This window comes from Hetaerina americana, unplaced genomic scaffold (genome assembly GCF_022747635.1).
Source record: "Hetaerina americana unplaced genomic scaffold, ioHetAmer1.1.p SCAF_12, whole genome shotgun sequence".
Lineage (NCBI taxonomy): Eukaryota > Metazoa > Arthropoda > Insecta > Odonata > Calopterygidae > Hetaerina > Hetaerina americana.
In genome coordinates, this window is record NW_027286292.1 from 22478030 (window position 1) to 22504384 (window position 26355).

Sequence of the window (26355 nt, forward strand, 5' to 3'; positions counted from 1 at the left end):
AAAAGATGCTCATGTCAATTGGTGCAAAAATGCTCAAGAAATACAATCGCAGTGCATCAAAAACTGTGTATAACATCTACACAGGTGAAGAATCTTGGATGTATGTATATGATCCCAAAACAAAACAGCAATCCACCGTATGGGTCTTCCAAGGCGAGCCAAATCCAACAAAAGCGATTCCTGCACAAAGCACATCAAAGCAATTGATCGCCTGTTTCTTCAGAATAACTGGCTATGTGGCAACCATGCAGTTTGAGCAATTTAGAACCGTGAAGTCAGATTGGTACACGAGCATTTGTTTGCCAGAAGTGCTTTGTGAAATATGGAAAAAGAAGCGGCAATAATTCGGAACGAATCATTCTTCATCACGACAATGCAAGCTCTCACAGATCGGCTGAAACAACTACCTATTTGACTGGCCCAAACATCCAATTGATGGGACATCCTCCGTACATTCCTGATTTAGCACTAAATGACCTCTTTTTATTCCCGTTTATCTAGAAAAAATTTCGTGGCCAATGTTTTTCGGTGCCTGAAGAAGCCATTGATGCATTCAAAAACCATGTTTTGGAGGTACCACAATTGGAGTAGAAAAAGTGCAACGAAAATTGTTTCAAAGGCATGCAAAAGTGTATTGATTATCATGGAAAATTTCAATCATAAATTACTGTTTTATCATTATTAGGTTCAAAATATAAATAGCAACACTCGTATGTTTTTTTTAAAGGTATATTTTTGATTTTGTTTACCCCTTCTTGAGATTTATATTTTATACCAGCCTTCATGCTGTCCTAAAATTATTATTTTCTCCCCTTCAGCATCATACAACTTCCTTGCTTATCCAACAAAACTTTAATGTTTACCATCTTTTCGCTCTACATTAGTAGGCCTACTGCCTATCATTTTAGTTCTATTAGTGCAAATACAATTCTTTTCTTAATGTCTTTACTGCTGTGCTAATTTTCTTCCTAAATACATAAACTACTCCACTTGCCCAAGTACATCCCATTTCCAATTTTTCCATTTGTAATAAGACAACCCAGCAGTAAAATAAAAAAATTATGCATGTTGAAAAATAATCTAATGCTTAAAAATATCAAAGTTACTTCAAACAATATTTCATTTAAGTGAAGAATACTTTAGTTTTTTGAAAATTAATCACAAGTACTTCATTTTATTTAAAAATTATTATTCTCACCCAGTATTCTTGGCCTAATTCATTATTATTTCTTCTACTTCATGTTAAAATTTAGAGTAATAATAATAGTGAAAGTATTTGTCCAGATATTTGTTGCATATTCATACATACTAGCACATATTCTTTAAGGTATGTCCCTTGACAATAACATTGAGTAAACTTAGCCTAAAAATTTGTTAATTTTATTTTCAACTGTTTGTTCATGCAATAGGGAGTTGTGTTCCTGTTGTTAAGGTCCCTAATAGGACAAAACCACAAACAGCCCTAGCACAATTGTCACATGCTATGCTCAGAGAAAAATTCTTGTGCCCATGCTGCATGAGAAGTAGGAGGCCACGGTTGGATGCAATTTTACCTCTCCTGGTTGGCCTACAGGATCTACCAATCCGTATCCCTGAAGGTGAAGCCCTACAAATATTGACAGAAAGGACGATGAATTGGCAGGTACTGTGTTGCTTGAAATTCAACATTTTTAATATACTTGTCACACATTTAATTTAGACTAGCCTTAATTTTTATGTGCTCTGGTTTTACATCAATTACCCCTTCTAGAATTTTTTGTTTCATCCTAATACAAAAACTTGGTTTTCGTCATATTTTTTGTCATATTGATTTCTATTAAAATAAAAGATGGTACCAGTTGTAATGATAGAAATGGCTATTTTTTATGTGACCAATTTAGATTTTTTATTTTGTCTTCTTATCAGAATATATTCCTAATTTTTTTAATATGTTTTGCCAATTTTTATGCTAGTGATAGAAATATAAATAAACTTAGATTTAACATTAATATAATGTCTCTGTGCCAGAGCTGTGCTGATCATGCTGATGTTGTAAAACAATTAATAATTTATTTTTTTCTAATTCAGGATAAAGCACGCCAAGCTTTGGACTCGAAAGAATTAACAGATGCTTTGGAAAAATTGTCTAATCTTTCCAAAAAAATGCATGAAGCAGCTGTCAGAGAAAAGGCTGAAAAGATAATTAGCACTGAGCTCAAAAAGGCTGCAAATAACCCCGAACTTCATTGCCGAGTACAAGCCCTCTCTTCAATGAGTGGATTAGCTGGTGGTGAAGGTGCTCCTCTGTCTACTGCTGAGCATAGTGTGAGTGATTCATTGCAGTAATCAGAATGAGGGCTCATGTTAAAGCTGTAATTTCTTTTTTTAATATCAGTATTCTCAAAACAAAAATAATGTTAGTGATTGTCACTCTTTAAAATTTATTTATTACTAACCAGCTTTGGTTAATTAACATATCACATTAGTAGCATATTTTACTCAAATGAAAAAAATGTTTTCCGTATAAATCTAATAACACTTAGAAAACAGAGTGGCACCCTAATTAAAAACCTGGGGAAAACTGGAAGAGTGACAGAATTGAGGCCCTTAGAATACTGTGCAAAATGTGCCCAGTGTGTTACAAAGGATGGCTGGGTCTAATATTTTGTCAGATTATCAGAGAGTATATTTTAAAATAAATGATGTGAATGAAAATAACTTTCTTACTGAATTATGGCCAGTCCTGGACTTGATGAGTGAAGATATTTTGTAGTACTATCATACCATTATGAATAAAATAGCTATTAGTAATTTGGAGTTAGCAATATTTTTGCTTTCCTTCGCATTTATCAGTTCTGCCATTTCTTTCCATTGTTAAAAGCATAATTGAGGTATCTTCATGGGAAGTTATATAGTGACTTGTGACGATTAATCATTTCCTCTATGTAAAGAACATAAAATATGTGCAGGGTGCTATATATCATATAGATGTGCTGCATGCTGAAAGTTGAAGTTTCGATACTCACTTTTTGCACCTAATGAATTTCTAAGGAACTGTGTTCACTGTTAAATAAGCTTAGTTGTACACTGAATGCAAACTACTAATAATTCAGTGATATTAATAATTTCTAAAAATTATTTCAACAAATTTGGCCTGATTAACCTTTTTATTTTCACATAGTATACTTTGAAAATATATACTATAAAATGTATATTATTTAAGTAAATGTGAGGGATACAAGCAATCCATAGTGCTATCAAGTAACATTTTGAGGAACTTAATGGAAAAATGTGATTTCTTGTCTGGAAAAATTCAGAGTTTTCAAAATTAGAAATATACGGCCACATTGAAGGGAATACAAATTGGTAATGATATTGCTCACCTTGATAGAAAATCAGGCAAGCAGATTAAACAAATGGGAAAAATTCTCTTTGGCTTGTATTTAATAACATTTAGATCAGTTATAGTGTTTAACCTCTATGGAAATTGTCACAAATTGGTCCATTTTTCAAGCATTCAAGTCCTTAGTGGCCCTCAGACAGACTCCCAGTAAATTTGTCCTGATAAACTGTCAATGCACATATGATGGGAAAATTGGATTCCATTTCTTTTATCATACCATTTCCTAAGCATTTAGAGAGAATGAAATGAGCATATCAAAATGCATCCTGGAGTGTAGCAATATTCCTGGAATGCTTGGTCCATTCATCATAAGAATGGATGTGTTAGTCACTCATGTTGTGACAATTGATTTAGCGACATATTTTGAAGGAATAAAACCTCATAAAAAGTAGTTTTGCCTTTATATGATAATCTCTTTCTTTCTTTGTTTTATTTTTGACCTGGTTGTAAGCTGCAAATACCAATTAACCAATTATTACCAAATTACCAATTATTATTATCCTTTCAGACTTTTATCATATATGAAAATAAAGTTTTAATATGTGCATTCCATGCATTCTCCACACCACTAATCTCAATTTTATATGAGCATCGATCTTATATTTACTTTAAATGCTCAACTGAAATGCATTTGTTTAAGGTTTAAATGACTTAGGTATGTTTTAGCCAACATTTGAGGAAACAGCAACACAAGTAAATTGATAAGGAAAGCTCACAAAAATCTGCATAATGTGCTTAAATGTGTACACAAGACTTTAATAACTCGGAAAAAAATAAGCTTGAGTCAGGTGAAGCGTATTTTCAAATATTATGCTGGTATATGACATCCTTATCTGAAACAAATTGTCTAACAACTTGAAATATCTAAAGGCATCAAGGCAATTGGGATTGAAGGATGTTTCAAAATTGCTTGAAATATTAGGTTGTCAGTTGCCATAATGTAAGAGTTGAATGATAATGTTACACCTAACTTGAATCAAATGAGTAGAAGTAGTATTTAGGGGAGGCGACCGACTGCTGAGGTAATTTGCGCCATAGGGAATGGAGAGGAAAGGATGAAGGGTGGAGAGAATGAGGACCCCTTGGCCCCTTTCGTTAAGAGTAGGCTAGTGCTGAGGCCGGGTTTCTGTCCACCCTTCATCCTTTCCTGTCCATCCCCTAAGGCGCAAATGACCTCAGCTGTCGGCTGCCTCCCCTAAATACTACTACTTGAACCAAATGTACTACCGAAGACAGATTGGAATCTAAGACCTCAATTGTCTAAGGGCCATCCATAAAAGATGCCTATGGTTAGAGTTCTCTCGTAGACACCTCCCCTTTCTCTCCATGTCAGATTTTGTCTGTTGTAACTGATCCCTATTTACAAGGATGCCCAAAAAATTCAACAACCCCTTGAAAAAATTTTTAAAAGTCATGCATTTGTCTTTCGAAAGAAAAATTATTAAACTTTTATCTAGTGCATCATTATCAGTTCCAACCTAGCTTTCTGTTCAAGGAAACCATGCCATATTTCAACAATAATCTTTCTTCTAAAATTATTTTATCAATCTAGGCATGTATGTTTCCTCACTGCTCCTCATTTCATTTACGTGATTTAATAGTAGCTGTAAATGGAAGATTGAAGATGGTTTATTCCAGGTTGAACTGTAAATAATTGGTACAAAATTTTTGGCATAAACACCTGATGTCAAATTGTGCTACTCAAAAAAAACTTAATAAACTTGAGAGTGTATTTTAAACATCTTCTCTTAGTTTTCACCTGTTATATATTTTTGTTTCTGAACTATTTGAATTATTGAGTTTATTTTGCCAAAATTTGTTGAACAAAGATTCCACCGGGCAGGTGGCCTATTTGTAAAAAAAAGTTAGGGAGTGTAAACATTTACCAGTATAGTCCCTTGAATTTCAAAGTAACGTGGTTTTTAACTTCAAAAGAATCATTATAGTTGGAAAATAATAGTTTTGTTTGGTAGAATGTGATGAAATAAGTAATTTATTTTTTACCGCTTTTTGTACAGCAATACCATTCTCCTGAAGAAGAAGTGGAGAAGCCATCACATGGATGTGGTGACCCAGCAAAGGATGCCAATGCTCCATATAGTAATTCTGAGCATGCTTATTCTACAGGTATTTCTTTTTTATGATCTAAAGCCAACTTTGTAATCCTTTCATGTCCTGACCTAATAATAATAATAATACATTTTATTTGTTCAGTAGTCAAGTAGTTACAACTGTTACACTTGATATAAGACACATCAGGGGAAAGGGACAAAATACATCTGCACCTACATCAATACCCTGCGAGCCACCAAAAAGGCATGTGGCAGGGGGTGCAGCACTAGGAGGAAAGGGTAAGGGATGAGGGGGTTAGGGTTTTTCAAATGGAAGGGAAAAGGTGAGGGGAACCTGCAAAAAAAAAAATTTATAAATATACTAGTATAACCATGAGCAGTCCCTACCTTGTAGGCTAATACTTATTATGTTGAACTGACTCCTGGGGGATTTCGATTACAAGCATTCTGGTCTCTTATTGTTCTTGGAAAAAATGACATTTTAAACCTGTCAGTCTTGCAGTCTATCTCTATAATCTTATATTCGTGATCCCTCCGTCCGAAAACGTTGGAGTTCGTATTATGTCTTTATGTCATTGGAAAAGAGCCCATCTTTAAATGTTTTTAATAAGTGTAATCTCTTTTGTAAACGCCGCAGTGTAAGGGAATCCCAGCCTAAATTTTCAAGCAAAGTAGTTACGCTACTGCGTTGGTCATAACAATTTTTGACAAATCTAGCCCCCCTCCGCTGAATTCGATCTAATTCTGAAATCAAATTTATCTCTTGAGGATCCTATATACTGGCAGCATACTCTAGGTGGGGCCTGACTAGGGCAAGAAAACATCGCTCCTTCACTTTTCGTCACATTTACCCAGCACTCTTTTTACAGATCCCAATTTTTTATTAGCACGACCGCATATTTTTCGTATGTGCTTTCCCCTGGACAGATCATGAGTAATTGTTACACCCTAGTATTTAAAGGAATCTACCCTCGCGATTTCTGTTTGTTTTACTTCGTAACTAAATGAGGGTGTGTTACTTTTTCCCAAAAATGTATTACTACACATTTTTTCAAATTTCATTCCAATTGCCATGTATCGCACCAAGTCTGAATTGCATTTAGGTTGTTAGCTTACGCGACTCTGTCTTCACGACTTCGAATGTCCCCATAAATCACTGCATCGTCAGAAAAAAGACGGAGCCTGCTATTAACCATGGTACTGAGGTCATTTATGTTAATAAGAAACAAGAGGGGGCCTATGACACTTCCCTGTAGTACACCGGACGTGACCTTGACAGTATTGGATGATACACCGTCCAGGATGACTGTTTGAACGTGATTTAAAAAATTGTCTAATCCAGCATATAATACTCCTGTGTATTCCATAAGTTTCCAACTTAGCAAGTAACTTGCAATGAGGGACTTTATCAAAAACTTTTTTCAAATCTAGGACTTTCGTGGATACAAGACATATCAGGCATAATCATGAAATTCAGCAATTGAATAAAACATTTTTAATTTTAAGGACCTAAGTAGATTGACTTTAAATGCAGCCACACTCTTATGGACCTTAATCTCAGCTGGGAGTTTATTATAAAGTTGAAAGCCCATAAAATTTTTGCCAGCACCTGCATTTTTTGTACGTACGTATAAAACGTGCAGCTGCTCATTCTGCCTTGTAGAATACTTGTGGATATCACAATTTTTCACATACTCAGATTTCTTTTTGTATGCACTACTACATGAAAAATATAAATTCATGGCACTGGCAATGGATCCAATTTTTTAAACAGGGTATTGCAAGAGGCATTGTGTTTTGCAAAACTCATTAGGCGATTGGCTCTTTTTTAGACCCTGACAATAGCCAAGGCCTTGGATGATGAACCCCAGGAAAGGATACTATAGGCTATGTGAGAATAAAATTCACCATAGTATAGTGTATAGAGAACAGCCACTGAAACTGTGGATCTAATAGACCTTATTAAAAAGCAGGCCGAGCTTAACTTACAGTTTAAAGTATTTATGTGTTCATCCCAAGGTATTTGAGAATTGATGTGGAAACCCAAAAATTTTGTATTTTGTACCTGTGGGATCACCTTCCCATCAACTTCAATAGAAAGTACTTTGCTTGCTTTATTTGTATTTGCAAAATATATTAGGTGAGACTTTTCTATATTCAAATCTAGGAAATTATTATAACACCAAGACAGTAAGGTGTGACCAACCTGTTTACACTTAACTATCAATTCATCAAAAGTAGGTGATACAAGAATAATGTTAGTGTCATCAGCATGTTTCAAGGGGGTAGCACCGTTTATATGTTGAAACCTATCAATTAGGTCATTTATATAAGAAAGAAACAAGAGAGACCCAAGAACAGAGCCTTGAGGAACACCTCGATTAATGACCTTACTTGGGGAAACAAAAGATGTGTCATTTTTAGAAACAACCACGTGTTGATTTATCAAATAGGTAGGATTTAATCCAAGCATTAGGTATGCCATGAATACCAATCCTTTGGAGTTTCTTGAAAAGTAATTGGTGGTCAACACAATCGAAAGCTTTCAAGAAATCGAAAAACATTGCAGCAACCATTTTTTATCTAGAGCGTTTAAAGTCTGGGTTATTAGCTGATAGTTAGCAGAAAATCTAGATTTATGCTCCGTAAAACCATGCTGAGATGGTGAAAGGAGATTGGAAACCTCTAATAAAAACTTCGTTGCAATTTTCCACAGTTAAAACTTTATTTCCGACCATTCCACAACATCACGACTGACTCTTCACTTTTCGTGGAAACCTCTAGGTAAGAAATTAACCTAACATATAATGCCTTAATAAATGAAAAAGAAACACTTTGTTCCAATCCACCAATTTATAATAAATGAAAAAGAAACACTTTGTTCCAATCCACCAATTTATTACAGGTACGACTAGTTTCGACGCTACGGCGTCATCCTCAGGTACAAAGTTTAAAGACTTTAAACTTTGTACCTGAGGATGACGCCGTAGCGTCGAAACTAGTCGTACCTGTAATAAATTGGTGGATTGGAACAGTGTTTCTTTTTCATTTATTATAAATTGGTGGATTGGAACAAAGTGTTTCTTTTTCATTTATTAAAATGAACTTCCACAAAGTTGAGGCTGAAACTATTGAACTAATATAATGCCTTCTCAAATATTTTGCTGAATTGGTTCAGCAGAGAAATTGGACGATAGGAGTTAATGTCATGTCTATCGCCCTTATTTTTATAAAGTGGAATTACTTTTGACACCTTCAGAGGAGATGGAAACACTCCTAATCCGAAAGATTCATTCAAGAGAAAATGAAGAGGCTGCATAATGAAGTCGATAGATTGCTTAATAATGTAGCTGGGAATTCCATCAAAACCAGAGCATCGTTTTGTGCCTACATTCTTCACTATATTTTTTAGTTCAGGTTTTGTGAGGTGATAGAGAAATAAGGACTTTGAGTGGGTAGCAGCAATGGCTTCTAAATTAGGAGAGTTGATCTGCTTAGCAATAGAAGAAGGTTGTGGGTCCTTCAATAATTCCTGTGAAATGTGTGGGTCCTTCAATAATTCCTTAGAAAATCCAAGAGATGACTCTTATAAGTATCGAAAAAATTTTGCTTTTAGTAAGCGTTATCTCTTACTATACTGTTGTTTAAGTTTCAACTATGTTCATCTTTTCATTTTCATTCTCAATTGAAGCAATAAACTTTTGCATATTTAGGAAAATGGAAAAAAATGATTTTTGTACTGTGAGTAAACACTTATATTTTAAACACAACACTGAAAGAGATAAAAGCCAAGTTGGATGAAGTTCATGGTACGAGGGTCATCCGGAAAGTAGTACCCGTTCGTGAAATAAAGACACAAAAGTAAATATTAACAAACATAAAAAATTTTATTTGAAAGAGGATACTTTAAACTACTTCTCAACATAATCTCCAAGCAAATTAAGGCATTTGTCATAACGTGTGACAAGTTTCTGTATTCCTGCTGCATAGTCCTTCGCCGCCAGCTCATTGAGATACGCGAGGGACCCATCTTGCACAAATTTTTTCATAATGCAGATGGTGTTTAACAATTTCATGAACAATTGTTCGAGAAACATTGGGAAAATGCTCACAGATGTCATCAATTGTGACGCGCCGATCGTTCCTCACGAATTCGTCAACTGAGCTCACCAGTTGGTCTGTAATGACAGACGGTCTCCCCGAACGCTCATCGTCATGTGTGTTCCCCCTCCCCATGTTGAAGTTGCGACACCACCGCCGAACAGACGACTCGTCCATTACATTGTCTCCATACACCTCCTTTAATTGGCGATGAATATCACATGGGCGAACGTTTCTTGCATTGAGGAATTTAATCACTGCCCTCACTTCACAACTGGCGGCGTTCTCAATTTTTTTAAACATTGTAAACAATCACAGAAACAACACAGGCAATGCTAGCGTCACGCAACTTGGCTCAGAGAAGGCAGACAAGCCACTGAAGCTATCTGACCTCGTCCAGCGGCTACTCGCGTCGTCAGCACTTCATGCGGCACGAACGGGTACTACTTTCCGGATGACCCTCGTATATCTGCTACTGTGTTTGCGGCTGTTTATGGTTGGGTTGAATCATTTTTGTTCTTTATGGTTTATATTTCATATACAGTAAAACCTCTTGTGTCGATTTTTCTAGGGACCCCAGAAAATGAGTATAATTGCAGGAAAATGTAAATAGTAAGGAATGAAGAATTTTCACCATTGAAAATGCTCATTTTTTCACCCTCTCAATTTTCAAGTAGGATGATATTGATATTCCAGACCAATTTAAGAAAACTTAAAACTTGAATCTGATCCACCTTGCCATTTGACTACTGCAAATAGTTGCCTATGCTTCAAAATTTTTTTGAAGAAAACAAAATTCAATGTAGTTTTTATGCCATTCACGGTTTCAATACTTTTTATTATTCAGCAGCCCATTGCTGTTATTTCGGTTATGTCAAGGCAGTACAATTGATCCCAGTTGTCAGTCACCAGTTCTTTTGCATCAACATGTGCAGGTCAAAGTCATTTTCATTCCTCACAATTGCAACTTATGTGAAATATCATCTCTAGGTGGTCTTACGATGTATGAATTACATAATTAACTATTGTAGCACAATGTATTCATTTCATAGCACGAATCTTTTCCTGATAGTCCGAGATTGTACGATTAAGTACACATTTCCATCACTATTGGTGCTCTGCTGCCCACCACATTCCAAATTCTTCATAAAACTTTTCACATTTGATCTCTTGTCTTTTTCAATTGTGTAAGTATGAAACAAAATCAAAAAAGTTTTTCTTAAAGACTAATGTACATCGTTAATTGTTTTAGAATGTGAAATTTTTTTTATTCAGCACACAATGACACAAATTGCTGGAAAATGGAAAATAAAATCCTGTTAATTTGGGATTCCAGATACGTTGGGAAAATAGGAAATTGTGTATGGGGTGTGATTAAAATGTTGTAAATTGGGGGAAAATTTAAAGTCCAGTATTGCAAGTATGGAGTTTCATTATATCTAGGAAACTTATGTTTTTTCGTTATTATATACTAAAAAATAGCTTTCAAACTGTTATCCTTTTCCATTACTGATAATGAAATATGTATTATACCCTTATTAGCGTCCAAATCTGTGGAAAATATCAAAGGAAAAAAGCACAGTCGGAAATCTCCGTTAGTACCTCGGCAATTAGAGCCCCCAGTGTTAACACTGAGTGAGAGCGGTCAGCAAATATTGGAAGACTTGATGATTGAGGGAGACCTGTTGGAGGTTTCTGTGGATGAAGCAGCGTTTATTTGGCGGATACTTCAAGCAACCAGACCACGTAAAGATGACAAATTTCCTGAATTTGAGGTATATTTTTGTGTCAGTAAAATTCTAAGTCTATATGTAAGTAATGTGAATTATTATTTCAAATTCACGTATCTTGGTAGCTTTTTATCAATAAATTAACCGCTAAAAATTTTATTTTAAGGAAGTGCAATGTAGTCATAAAACATTTTTTATTAACAATTGTTAAAAGAATTTTTTAAAGAACAAGATTGACTCAAGGATGTAGTATTTGAAAAAGTGGCCAAAATTAAATATTTGTATGTCTTATACCATATATATTAAATCAGAATGCATTTCTTAATACTCTGGGTGAGTTCTTAGCGGTTTATATTGAAATTTATTTAAAAACTCGATAAAATGAGTCTCATAGTGATATCTCTTTGGTAGCTATGAACACTCTGTTATTATAAATATCTTTTGGATATGATATTGCAAAATATTTGCTAATTTATGTCAGTCTTTATGCATAATATATTTTTTTATAATTAATGTGTAGCAATTGTCCTGAATCATGTTTTAACTGTACACGTATGCTTTTGGGCATACCCATAAAGTCTAAGGTCACTCAGTCAGTAATAACTCTATATTTTTAATTTGGGAAAGTGGTCAAATTTCTTGGAGAAAATACAATTAATTTCCTTTTAGCTTGAGACCAGTTGGATTTTGGTGTATGCCACTGGAAAATTTGAAAACTATGAACAGGACTGTTTACTCTGACCCCAATGGCCTGCACAGAGATCAGGCATAATTTGTAAATGCTACCAAATTAGATTCCGATTTTTTCCTTGGAAGAAAAAGATTGCATTTTATTTGGGGCAGTACAGGAAAAATCTGTAATGAGAACCTAAAAACTGTGTCAATCTGCCTGGAGTTAAGGTTTTTGCTTAAGGAATTGATCTCTTCTTATATTTTCTTTCTATCATGCTCTATGCTAATAAATGTCATGAACTAAAAATTCATATTCATGCTTTTTTCTGTTTTAGGAGGAGGAAAACTCAGGAAAGGCTTGCCCTAAGCAGAAGAGGAAGAAGCGGCGCCTTGAAGAAGTTAAGGATACAAGTGACAGTAAGAAATCCAAGCCGATGAAGTCATCAGGGAGGAAAGGATCAGGTGATAAACAGGTTAGTATTGGAATCCTTCATCCAAGGTTTAACATAATGTCTAATTTAAGCAGTAATTAATGTGAAGCTTCCTATTTATCTAAATAATGAGGATTTCTAACGTAGTGAAAAAATAGATTGCAATTGCTCATATTTGTTTTAAAGTATGTAGTGAACCCATTTAATAAATATGTTTTAATTTTTTAAACCATCTTAAGCCAAATGAAGAGTGCCCATTCTGTTTAAGTGAACCCCTGATGGACAAATCCATTTTGCTATATTGCTTTTCTGTGGTAATGTGTGCATAAATTGAAAATCCTAGCATAGCTCATGAACCATGGGAGTCATGTTCCCGAAAAATGCTGCAGTTGAAAAATAAGCCTACACCATTAGCAAAGGGAGAACCAGGTTCATCGGTGGTAGAACTCAAAGAAAAACTTGGTGTTTATTGTCCTCTAAATTCCCTGATAGTGAAAATATCCATTTGTAGGCTTAGATAACCTATAGTTTATTAAGGAAAATGCATTTATACTTTGCCAAAATTCATATTTCACTTCTTTATTTTTATCTTGAACTAAAATAAGTAATGCAGTCAAAAGGGTTTGTTTGATGGAATGTATCAACTCCAAGAATACTAATCTGACATGCTCTTAACACTTCATGGTCCACTCACGTATTAGTATGTTTTTGTCACCAATATCAATTGGCCGCCAACTTATCAGTAAATGTTCATATTGGTTTTGGGTTTTCATGCTCCAGTGGATTATTATTATTATAATTTAATCTACCGGTTCTGGTAGGTTTTTGGATGGACACCACTGCCAAATATTTTTTTTTGTGACTCCTAACAAAACACAATCCAGCAACCTACTCTACATCAAGTCCTTCTTCATCTCTGAGTACTTACTTCCTTCCTTCATCCCATCCAACATCCCTATCCTGTTCCTGCCCTTTCCTTGTTTGCCTAATATTCTCCCGTCTATTACAGTCTTCAACATCCCACTGCCGATCAATATGCCCTGCCTCCATATTATTTCTCCCAACACACCCTTTTCTTTGCCCACCATACCAAGTACTTCCTCATTTGTTTTCTTTTCGGTCCATTTTACCATCTCCATTCTTCTCCGCACCCACATTTCAAAAGCCTCCAATCTACGTCTATCCTCCTGCTTCAATGACCATGTTTCCACGCCGTACATAGCTACGCTCCATATCAAAGTTTTTACGAGTCTTTCTTAATATCCTTACTCAACGTCCCTGTCATCAACTACCTCCTCCTTGCAAAAGCCTCTTTGCCTAGCGCAATTCTTCTCCTTACGTCCCTACTGCTTTGACCGTATTGGTCCAAAATCCTTCCAATGCATGTAAACTGTACCTGCTCTAGTTTTTGCACTCCTGTTTAGCTTAGCCTTTTTCTTTCTGGAAAATCGCAAAACCTTTGTTTTATTAATATTGATTCTCATCCTATACCTATGGCACTGAATTTCCAATTCACTCAGCAGTGTTTGCAACCCCTTGGCTGACTGACAAACTAAAGCTTGGTCATCAGCGATTCTAACTGATTTTACGAATTCCCCACTGAATTTCATTCCTACCTCCAGTTCTTCCTATGCCTCTTTAATCATTTCCTCTGCATACAGGTTGAACAGCAACAGTGATAATGGGCAACCCTGCCTTACACCTCTTCCTAACACTGCCCATCCAGACTCCCCGTTCCCCACCCGCACCTGAGCAGTCTGAGACATGTACAGGTTGCGGATTAGCCTCCTTTCCCTTCAATCTATTCCTATTTTCTGCAATATACTCATTTGTTTTTCCCATTTCACTCTATCAAACGCTTTTTCAAAATCTACGAAACAGGCAAATACCGCCTGGTTGTGTTCTATATTCCTCTCGATTAATAATCTCATTGCTGCAATGGCATCACGCATACCTCTCCCCTTCCTAAACCCAAACTGATCATCCCTTAAGTAATCATTTGCCCTACTCTCTATCCTTTTGTTTATGATCCTGAGAAAAACTTTAGCTGTGTGGGATATCAAACTTATTGTCCTGTAGTCCTCACATGATGTAGCCTTTACTTTTTTCGGAATTGGAACTAAAACTGATCTCACAAAGTCTTCCCGCCAGATTCCTTCCTCATAGATACTACGAATCAGCCCATATAGCCTCTTCCTCCCACATTTTCTTAAACATTTCAATAGTTCTGCGGGAATGTTATCCACCCCCACGGCCTTATTTAGTTTCATCTCCCTTAATACCGTTTCTATCTCATTGTCTAGTATGCCTGGACCTAAGCTATCTTCCTCTACGTCATATTCTTTTTCAACGTCTAACTTTGGTGGTCGAAGTTCTTTACAGTTCTTCTATATACTCCTTCCATCTCTCTTGGATCTTTCCTGTGTCAACTATTATCTTACCCGCCTTATCACTAACTGTTAGCATAGATCTCCCTTTCTTACTTCCCGATAAAGATTTAACCTTGCTGTACAGCGCACCAATTTCACCCTTCCTCTGCAAACTTCCCATATCCTCGCACTGCATCTTCCACCATGCTTCTTTTGCTTTATTTGTTGCCCGCCTCAATTTATTGTTTAATTCTTTGTACTTTATTTTGCCTAACTCTGTATTTACATTCTTCCATTTTCTCCACTCATCCATCTTTGTAATCATCTCATCCGTGATCCATGGTTTCCTAGTCCTTTTAGCGTTAACGGTTCCAATAGTGTCTTTTGCGTCTTTCACCAGGACTTGATATATTATTTATTTGTAGGGTCCGCAGGTACCTGTAAAGTGTGTTTTCATGAAGTTATTCATTTTTTTAAATATATTTTTCTTTATTTTGTGTGGTATGATGAAGTCATTGCTAATTAATGTTTTGATGAGGAAGGAGAACTATATTTTCACATTTAATGCATCCACGTTAAATTTATGTTCATTATGTATAAATAAATGAGGGGAGGATAGTCTAAGAGAAAAATATTAATGCTGCTCTTTTACAGTTTCTTATGTTACCTTTACACCAGTAGTTAAGCATGTAAAAGTGAAAGTTCTAATTTTCCTGCCATTTGCATTTTCTCGCAATTCTAACTTTTTTCTAGGGTCCCTGGAAAAGTGTAAATAAGGGGTTCTACTGTATGTGGACATAATGATGAAAGAGGCATGAAAGGAACTGGAGATAGGAATGAAAGTCAATGGGGTATTTGTGAAATCAGTTAGGTTTGCTTATGATCGAGCTTCAGTTTGTCAGTCGGCCAAGGGGTTGCAAGAATTTCTGGGTACATTGGAAAGTCAATGCAATAGGTATGGGATGAGAATAATTGTTAACAAAATGAAGGCTATGTGATTTTCCTAAAAGGGAAAGGCACAGTTAAATATTGGAAAAGGAGATCGTAAACTTGAACAGGTGGAACAGTTTACTTATCTTGGAAGTACTCTGAACCAAAATGTTCAATGAAGTATGGACATCACAAGGAGGAACGAATTGATGACGGTGACGTTGAGTAAGGATGTTGAGAAAAGCCTCATCAAAACTTTGATGTGGAATGTGGTTTTTTACGACATGAACAGAAACATGCTCATTGATGTAGAATAATAAGCAGTTGAAGTGGGCTGAAAGGAAAACAAATGAGGAAGTGCCAGGCATTGTGGGGTAGAAGAAAGGGTTGTTGGGATAAATTAAAAGAAGGCAGGAAAGATGGAATCAAAAGATTTTGATTGTGAATGAAATGTTGAAGACTGTGATGGAGGGGAGAATGTTGGGCAAACAAGGAATGGGTAGAAATAGGACGTCTGTTAGATGGAATGAAGAGGGAAGGAATGTGTGAAATCGAATAGGGGCTTATTGTAATGTTAGATATCAGATAGTGTTTTGTAAAGAGGGAGTAGGGAATTAATGCTGTACATTTTGGTAGCTTGTGTCTATCCAAAATATGTGGCAGCATGTATCCATTCAAAAAGTTATGTAGCATGTCTCTGTCCAAACCGACATTTACCAGTAGGTTACCAATGAAAATAAAGGTATTTGTAAGAAGTATTGAAAGGTTTACTAAAATTCTTCCAAAATTACAATTTTATAAAGTATATTAATAGTGGGATTTGGGTTAATGAAATGTTCATTTTTTGTTTTCCAGGGGAAGAAATCTGATGAATCTAAATCAACTGTGGGTGAAGACCTTTCTGATAATGATGAAGATTGTGCAGCTGAACCTTGTAGGAGACCTACAGGTATGTAAGGACTAAGTTTTGTCTTTCAGCTAACAAATTTTGATCAATGGCTAGCATCAATCTGAAAAACTTTAAAGTATTCATATCTACTATGACATTCAAAGTCATGATCTAGTCCTATGCTATGCAAATATCTCTTCAATTTATATATTTTCTGATTCCTCCTCGTTATATATTTATGTATTAAAAAGTTTTGGATTGCTTTGCGAATACTTCTTGTCTCTGCTCTGTATTTCTTGCCTCAAAGACTCGTGATACCCTGAAACCCCACAATTTGGGAAGTTTGTAGTCTGCAAGAAATGAAATCAGAACTTATGTCAGCCAAGTATGAATTTTAACCTAGAATTACATGACCTATAAAAAATATTTGTTTATTCTGATGGCACATTTTGTCACCATTACATCATTCAGTCAATGTTGTCTAACTGAAGGCAGACCATCCTCAAGAAGACAGAGAACCTAGCCAGACTTGGACTAATAATATAGCATGTCATCTTGGTGTAGATATTTTATTATACTTCTATATTTTTGCTCAATCACTGGATTAAGTATGACTATACTAAAGCGCAAGTATCTAGAAGATACAATGGTCCTAATTAGTGATGCCCAAAGCAGGTTTAGGATTTGTTTGATATTTTTCATTTACATTTGATTGCTTATAAAACCAAGCATATTCTTTGTAGTCTTAAAACAAAAAAATTGAAATTGAAACTGCTAAATTACTGTGGATTTATATTGATACTTCTGTTGTCTCGTACAGCTGGTGGGAGCAATGATATCTGCTCCTGGGCTGCTTTGTCACCCATGGGTCTAAAGGCAGGAGACAGATGAAAGTTAGTCTACCCAGCATCTTGTTTCTTAGTAAGGTGGCTGCAAAGGCATCTGACCCCAGTGTGGTGGCCGTTGAATGATGGTGTCCCATTAAAAACTCTATTGAGCAAGGCAACCGGAAACCACCTCCATTATTAATCCAAAATATTTTATGATGGACACCATTATGAAAATGAGTCCTAGCAACTAGGGATATGGCCCAATTGGTTTTGTGTTATGCTGAGCAATTGGAGAGGTGAGGCTTCAGGAATCGAAATCCTTGCCAAGGGAAAGAGACAGCAGATGCACAGAAGTCACCATGAGAGAATCAAAATAGTTAGTACAGGGACTTTGAATGAGAGAATGATGTTTAGGAAAGGAAAATTAGGGAAAATAAAGGAAGAGATTTAGATAGAGAATGTACAGGTGGCTGCTGGCCAAAATTCAATTTGACATTCCTGCCATTTGATAGGTAAGGACACCATTATTATTTAGTAATACAAGGGTTGCTATGTATATTATGAGCCTAATAATGAAAAGACAGTAATTTATGGTTGAAAATGGCTTGATTGTTTTTCGAAGTATTCCTAATGATAATCAATTCATTTTTGCATGCCCTCGAACCAGTTTTCATTACACTCTTTCTACTCTAATTGAGGTACCTCCAAAACATGGTTTTTGAATGCATCAAGTGCTTCTTCAGACACCGAAAAACATTGGCGCCACAATTTTTTCTTGATACGCAGGAATAGAAAGAAATCATTTAGTGCTAAATCAGGGTTGTGCGGAGGATGACCCATCAATTGGACATTTTGGCCAGTCAAATGGGTAGTTGTTTCAGCCGATCTATGAGAGCTTGCATTGTCATGATGAAGAATGATCCTTCGTTGCTGCTTCTTTTTCCGTATTTCACCAAGCACTTCTGGCAAACAAATGCTCGTGCACCATTCAGAATTCATGGTTCTATGTTGCTCTAGCAGAACGGTTTCCACATATCCAGTTATTCCGAAGAAACAGGCTTTGCTTTGCTTTGATGTGCTTTGTGCAGGAATCGCTTTTGTTGGATTTGTCTAGTCTCGGAAGACCCATACGGTGGATTACTGTTATGTTTGGGGATCATACACATTCATCGAAGATTCGTCACCTGTGAGAGGTTATACACAGATTTTGATGCCCTGCAATTCTGTTTCTTGAGCATTTCTTTGTACCAATTGACATGAGCATCTTTTTGAGCTTTTGTCAAATTATGCGGGATGCACCGAGGACCAATTTTTTTTCACAGCTAAATGTTCATGCAATATCTTATTGATGCTCGTCATATTAATTCCGAAGGATGCCTCAATCTCACAGCAAGTCACATGATGATCTTCCTTTACTAGTTCTTGCACAGCATCAATGTTTTCTGGCAAACAACTGATTTTGGATGACCTTCACGACTTTCTGCATGAATGGTGGCCATGATTTAATTCATTATGCTGGTGTTTCACAGTGGCAAAGGATGAGGCTTCATCGCCAAAAGTGGAAGTATGTTAATCGATTCACTCCTGTCTTGATAATCCACGTCAAAAGTCATAAAAAATAATTGCACAAAAGTGTTCGCAAGTTAACTCCATTTTTTTGCCAAGACAACATTTTCAAGTTAGTGTAAACAACAAAAGTAACAATTAAATGACAAAATGTTCTGAAGAAAGCATTAAAAGGGTCAGATAGCACCTGAAGCACTTGGTGTTGTCAAGGCTCGAAATATAAATAGCAACCCTCGTAATGAAGTGTGTGATGTGCCATTCAACAAACAAAGACAGGGAATGAAATGTAGAAGCATTGCCTAGAACCCATTATTGATAGCATTCCACCGGAATCATTTTAAGGTTTAGGAGAACATGGGAGGGTGGTTTTTGTGGAATGATTCATAGCCTTTATGAGGGAGAAATATGACCAAAATAATTCATCAAATCAATGTTAGTTCCTATTCCAAAAAAAGTTAAAGAGAGCCATGTGGGAGGACTACAGAACAATATGTTTTGTTTAGTGTGCAGGTTAAGTGGGTCTTGTGATCATCAATTAGAAAGTGAAGAGCAGGGAAAATGATTACTTGGGATGACACTTTTGCTTCAAAAGAGGAAGAGGCATGATTGATGCCATTTTAGGTCAGGTTTAAGCATGGGATTTATGGTGGAGAAATATGGTCATTGAAGGAGGTTGGATGATGGGCATAGGTTGGAGGCTTTTGAAATTCTGGTGTGGAGACGGATAGAGAAGCTGAAGTGGCCAGAAAGGAAAACAAGCAAGGAAGTGGAAGGTATGGTGAGGGAGAAGATATGGATTGTTGTAATAAATCCTAAGGAGAGAGGAAAGATTGATTGAGAGCATTTTAAATGGGTTGTTGAGGACTGTAATGGAGGGAAGAATAATAGGCAAGCAAGAAAAGGGTAGGATAGGGATGTTCGATGGAGTGAAGGAAGTATGTGGAATTGAAGCTTTTAGTAGTCTTAAATGTCAGGATGTTTTTAATTAGGAATGGCAAGTAAATTTTTGGTTGTATTGTTGTATGAGCTCTGACTATCCAAAACCTAAGAACTAATATAATAAAAATATCTATTAACCAGTAGATTATCTAATTACTATAATGGAATTTGCATATCCATATGTTTATAATTTTTCTCCCTACAATTTTCAGTTAGGATGAAGATGCATAAGTAGCTCTTAGCAATTGCATGATATGTGTTTAATAATACTCGTTAATTTATTTCTAGGGCGAGAGCTTGACTGGGTTCAGTGTGATTCCTGTAATGGTTGGTTTCATCTGTATTGTTTGGATATGAAGAAAGAAAACCTGAGACATGACCAGGAGTTTATTTGCCCGAATTGTAAAAAATTCAATCCAAAGCAGTTACAGGTAGGTGTGAATGCGACATTTTTCTTTCAAAAGCAGCTTTCAGATGCATGTCTGTATAGATATAAGCAAATTAACAATAACCACTCTGTTTATAAAATCTTGATAAACATGGCTTGTATAAAAAGAATCGGGAAAAGTTTTGGAAAATGGGTAAATTCCAGATATTGCCACAATGCGTCAAAATTCTTCAAATCATATCCATTGAGCATCAACACGCACTTTTGCCAGTGGCTTTTCCACGATTTGAAGGTTCCCTAGTAGGCGGAATCCAGAAGGTTTTTAATGTTACACATGCCAGCTTCTTTGATGTTGCTTTAGGTCCCATGGTTGTCTCCTTTGAGGGAGGACTTTTGGGATTAGGAAATAGTCTGCTGCTGTCAAATCTGGACTGTAAGGGGGATGGGGAATCTTTGCATCGCATTGCAGAAGATCTTCGCAAGAAGACTTTCGACTCTGCTTCTGGTCTTCTGTCTAGACCTTTGGAACAAGCTTAGTGCAGATCTTTTGCGTCGCCATATTTTCAGTGATAATGGAGTGCACTGTCATCTTATCAATGCCAAAATGATCTGTGATCATGCGCACACTGAACTGATGGTTTGAATGCAGCATTTCATGTGCACATCAGTAAAAAATTGTTACCGATAGTTCTTATACAAAACCTGTAGCCTGATTTATTCCATTTCTTCAACAATTAGTAAACAATTGTTTGAAACTTAGGAATTCAATGTATAAATTAACTTTAATTACAAAGATATTTTTACGAGATTTTAGTTGTAAGGTCAATTTATTTTTTTAGCCTATGCATTTACCTAAATAGGGTTGTGGTAGTCTACCAGTAGAGCGTTGGACTACCGACTGTAGGGCTTTGGATTTGATTCCTTGACCTCTCTGGGCACCCTCAGCTCCACCCAAGCTGAGTGATTTTTCGGGCACCAGATCTTCCTGGGAAACCATAACTGACCCAGGGAAATCACTTGCTCCCCTGCCCTGATGTGTGAATTTCACATGCCATCTGGCTTAGTACTGGATAAACTCGACCATCACCTCCCAAACCGACCTAGGGATTGATTAATATGTTTATGGTTTATGTACCTAAATGTGTTAAAAATAGCTGTAGAATTATGTTGCATTTCTATTTGGAATTTCTTAAATTAGGAATACTGAATATAAAGTTTGTTAATGTGTTATGAATTAAAGTTTTTTGCATAAATTCAAAAATATTTGATAAATAAGCCAATGTCTTCATTCTCGCAGAGTGGTTAGCTGCCTTAATACTCATAAATAGGATAATCAATGGTATGAGGCTTGGTTTTGTGCTCCTAATGTAACCCTGTTTGATAGATCACTTGGCACATGGTAATCGCTTTGATAAAAATAATGTCTTTCTTGACCTCCTAGATGCATATATAACCTATCAGGCATGGTAAATGTCGGTTTGCATAATTCCCCTTTTTAATTAGGCCTGACTAATTTTGATGTTGTCATTCTGTCAATAATAACATTTCTGTTCTAATTTTATATTATTTTGTAGTGTAGCTATTAATTTAAATAACTTTTTGAATGAACAAAGTCCACTTGTACACTCTTTAAAAATGTTTGCTCATACAATTTTTAGTCTCGCCTAAGTAGGCAAAACCTAGCACCGTGCACTACAGTAAACTGTTTTTCAATTCTGCATACATTCTATGTCCCTTCATTCCAGTCAATGTCCCTACCCCTGCCTCGCTTACCTAGTCTCTTTATCATAGTCTTCTGAGTTCCGTTACCAATCAAAATGCCCTGTGTCCAATTTTCCTGCCTTCTTTATATTAATCTCAACAAAACTCTCCTCCTTCACCATGAACCATTGTACAAAGGGGGTGGCCAAAACATTTTATAATTATTTGCCTAATGGTGTTGGGACTCAGACAGGAAGTAGTGGGCATGCTAATGAGGAAAACATAATCTCAACTGTGCAAAGGTAACATTTTTGTTTTACCAGCGGGTTGTTTTCTTTAATCACCCATATCTAACTCATAGTTAGTAACTAATCTAGTTAAAAAATTTTTTTAAAGTTAATAGATTTCTGTAAGATGTTGAATTAACATTTTCATTTTTAAAACCCTCTTTCTTTCAAATTAATCTTCCTACTGCATTGAATGTGATTATGCATAATATAACAGTGTTTCTGGTAAAAAGTGGTACACTTTAAGAAATAAAATTTCAATTTGTTCTGCATACTGCGTCTGTCTATACAATAACAGCAATTTACCAAATATCTCCAGGTTTGCTTATTCTAAGCTACTGGGTGACTTTTGCAATGTATGAATTACACCTAAATTACCTGCTGATTTATTTAACCCCTCACTGCAATCCTTTACATTATTTGCCCAGTGTCATAATATGCTGACACTTCCCTGTTATAATACAAAGTGAATTTTAGTGGATATAATTCATAGTGAGAACAAAACCTTCCATCCAATAGTGATTCATTACATTATCTTCTCAAAGTTTTCAAATTGTTTGATTTTGCAACATATTTGCTATGATAATGTTTCACTCATTTTTTCCACCAAGATTAGTATGTCAGATAGAAACAGTTATATAGTTTGTTTGTGTAGAACCTTTAGTTGACCTTGAGCTGCGAGATTAGTATTTTCCAAATAAGCATCTTCAAATATGAAGTATCAAAAGCTATCCATTTCTTAGATAACGGTTTTTTTACAAAGCAAGTTGAAACATTGTTCAGCATGGACTCTATTCTTCAAAAAGCCTTGAAAATGAACAATTTCAAGCTTTATGTCTAGAACTTCTTGCAGTTGTGAGAGCAAACTGATAAATAACTTAGGCCATGGGCTGTCCTGTGTTTTTAAGAAACATAAAAGTAGGAAAGTCTGTTCTTTTAATGATCAATTAATTTTACTAGACCATTATGTCCTAAATTTCCTCTCCTTAATGCAGAGAAAAGAATTGGTAATTCGTGAAGAAATGGCATTTAACTAAAAGCTTTGATCATCTTATTCATTGTTTTGTGTTCTGGTGAGAAAAATTGTTTTTCCATTTAAATGTTTCATTATATAACTAATCTAGTAATTTTATTAAACTAGCAGCTTTCAATGTGCAAATGGTTCATAATTGTTCTGTTATGCAAATAGTAAATAATGTGCTTCATCTCTATGCATTGAAGGGGCACTCATGCAGTTAATTTGGTTAACAAGTAGTGTGATACCAAACAGCAGCCTGCCTGCTGCAGCAATACAATTGAGTTTGTTTTCTATAGGTACATCGTTGAATGAGAATACCATTCTAAATTGATAATCCACTGTGGTAATCAATTGGTTCATAAATGCTAAGTGCCTTATGATATTTCCTCCATTATCAAGTAGATATAGAATATTACAGGATTACAAGGTGTTAGCATTTCAAACTCTTATATCATTCTGATGTTAAGCAGTTGATCTTAAAGGAAATGTCAGTTCCTGACAGGATTAGAGTGACTTCCTCTTCAAAGCTATTCGCTTGCATCGCTTTTCATTTACATATGTTTTTTTTCCAAGAGTTGCCAATTCACAATACATAAGGTTTCGTGGAATGGTTAACAATCATCCATGTGCTTAAAAATGCCAAAGACTACAACCTACCACTGGAAACTCTTGAATTGGTAACTTTTCTGCTCTGAGCAGGATTTATGTTTTGGTAAGCCATCAGATTTAAAAATATTTTTATGAATTCATTATCTGCCCATAAATGTCTGTGCTGCAGGGAAAAATTCTTAATTATTTTCCTTGTAAATTAAGTAGTGTTTGTTTCATTATGCTGTGGAAATTAGGTTGTTAATATTTTAGCTCAAAATCTTGAAAAATTAATATTTTTCTTTGAAAATCTGTACCAGATACCATCTTATTTCTGGCCACCATGAACTGTAAGTATCCAAGAACTAAAAAACTACATAGCAATTGATCTATTCCACAATTGTTTGGAAAGAGTCATTGGGACTCATTAGCGCTACGTCATAATCTTACTGCAGTGTGCCACTTCGATTTACCTCTACCCACCATGAATGCCATCTTGTCTTATGTATCTAAAGAACATCCCAAGTGTGTAGTGTATAATGTAGAAGCTAATGTTTTGAATTTTTTTGTATATGGTGTAAGTATTAACATCATTGGCTGTAGAAAAAATTGGACTTTGCATGCTATGGGTACAAATCTTATTAACAAATACTTAAAAACGTTGTATGTAGTAGCATTGCTTTATGTTATAATTTGGTTGTTGTATTTTCTCATAATGTAGTAATGCACGGTTTAATAATGGTTTTTTTTCACAGCATGGCTTTTTAGTGCACTACCTCATGTCTAAAAGAGTTATGCGAAATTTAATCAAGAGTCAGAAAATTTATTTCCTCTCCAATGTGCTTTTGCAGGTATTCAATGCAAAGTTGGGTCATGATTTAGGTAAATCGGATACACACTACCCAATTGTATCTCTTCCTGCAGTATCAGGTCCAGGTGTTCCACCTCCAGTGTTGTCAGTGGTTGCTGGCTCTGGAACAGGTAGACCAACTGCTAGTTCAATTCCAGGTGGTCCAGTTTCGAGGGGATCTGTTATTGGCCCCATACCTGTTGGAGTTCTGCCTGTGAGTGCATTCCATTCTGGAGCTTACCCAGTTGGCATGCAAGTTGGTGGATTGCATCCAGCTGGTTCAGATCCAGCTGGATCAATCCCAGCAGTTCCAGGATATACAGTTCCTGGTATAACAGAAGCTTGTCTTCCTAGGGAAGATGGGATGATTAGTGCATTACGAATTTGTCAAATAGACAACTTAAATGCTCGTGATAAGATTTGACTAGCAACTGTGATAAAAACAATAAGTTAATCATACTCGTGAAAGAAGAAAGGAAATGTGAAAGATTGGGAATAAAGAGACTCAATATTTCCTTACTGCATGTGACTGTAACTGGCTTCTGTGTCTTCTTCAACAATGATTGTTCATCATTGTAATATTTGTTTAAGGTGGCACGTATTTGCCACTCATTTTGTTTTTATTTTTGTAGTACTTGTTTTGCATGAAATGTGCCCTGATTTTGTTAGATGGTAGTTACTGGGCAAATTAAATGAAAGGAAAACTTTGGTAGACTCTTTACTACCTGTATGTATCTAATTATAATTTTTTATTTTAAATTATTTAAACTGGCATCATTAAGTATTTTTAACAATAGATTGCCAAGATCAAATTCTTATAGAACCTGGAAGTATAAGATGCTGTGTATAAATCAGTGATCTAGTGAATATACTTAAATGTAAAGTGAGAATTTTTTTCTGTAGAAAGGAATATGAGCACATCTATGAAATGTTACTTTACCACTGTTGTATTTTATTTCAAAATAGCATTCTTCTTTCTACACGGGCAAGAGCACTTAGAATAAAACTCACGAATACGTTTCCTCATGAATTCCTGCCAGCCCACAGTATTTTGTTTTTCCAATGTAAAATCATTCCACACCCTTCATTGAAGCGTTCTCTTGGTTTACACCAGCCATGATCATAATTAAAGAAAGAGAAAATTGGGGGATCTACAGTTTCCAAATCCTGAAAAAGTAATAAAACTTAAAAATGAAAAGATATCTAAATTTGTATGTTTGCGAGATTGTACCTGTGAGGTTTGCAGTGGTAAGAGCAATTTTCTATTGTATCATATTTTATGCACACAAAACTAAGAAATTTTGCTCAACAACATGTACAATTTTTCAATGGAAGCATATTGCAAGGCATACAAGCTTCTTTTATCTTCTGTATTAACTTGACAAATTTTGGAGTTGGATGGTAGATATTTCAGTTTTCTGGGCGTTTTTCATATCTTTATCTCAATACTCATTGATTCTTGATAATTTTTATGTGTGGAAATCATCTCTGAGAAATCCGTGGCATGTAGTTCAGTAAATTCACCTAAGAGGAGCTGTAGATTCATCCTGGGAATTTTCCTAATGAATAAATATCTTGCATTCAAGAAAATTTCAGAGTTTTTCATATTTCG

The 26355-nt window shown here is 35.6% G+C and overlaps 1 protein-coding gene across 2 annotated transcripts in view; it reads left to right on the forward strand.

Annotated features, from left to right (window-relative positions):
• The window catches only part of Kdm5 (Lysine demethylase 5), a 63874-nt gene extending 38192 nt beyond the window's left edge, over positions 1–25682 (forward strand). The window contains exons 23-30 of one of the 2 annotated variants that reach the window (XM_071582777.1): positions 1410–1642; positions 2068–2304; positions 5401–5509; positions 11098–11330; positions 12293–12430; positions 16543–16636; positions 20200–20342; positions 24745–25682. In XM_071582777.1, coding sequence (XP_071438878.1) covers positions 1410–1642; positions 2068–2304; positions 5401–5509; positions 11098–11330; positions 12293–12430; positions 16543–16636; positions 20200–20342; positions 24745–25167 — 1610 coding nt within the window. In that variant the 3' untranslated portion in view covers positions 25168–25682. The remainder of the gene's footprint in view (positions 1–1409; positions 1643–2067; positions 2305–5400; positions 5510–11097; positions 11331–12292; positions 12431–16542; positions 16637–20199; positions 20343–24744) is intronic. The other variant, XM_071582778.1, reaches the window with a different exon arrangement.
• The last annotated feature ends 673 nt before the right edge of the window (positions 25683–26355 follow it).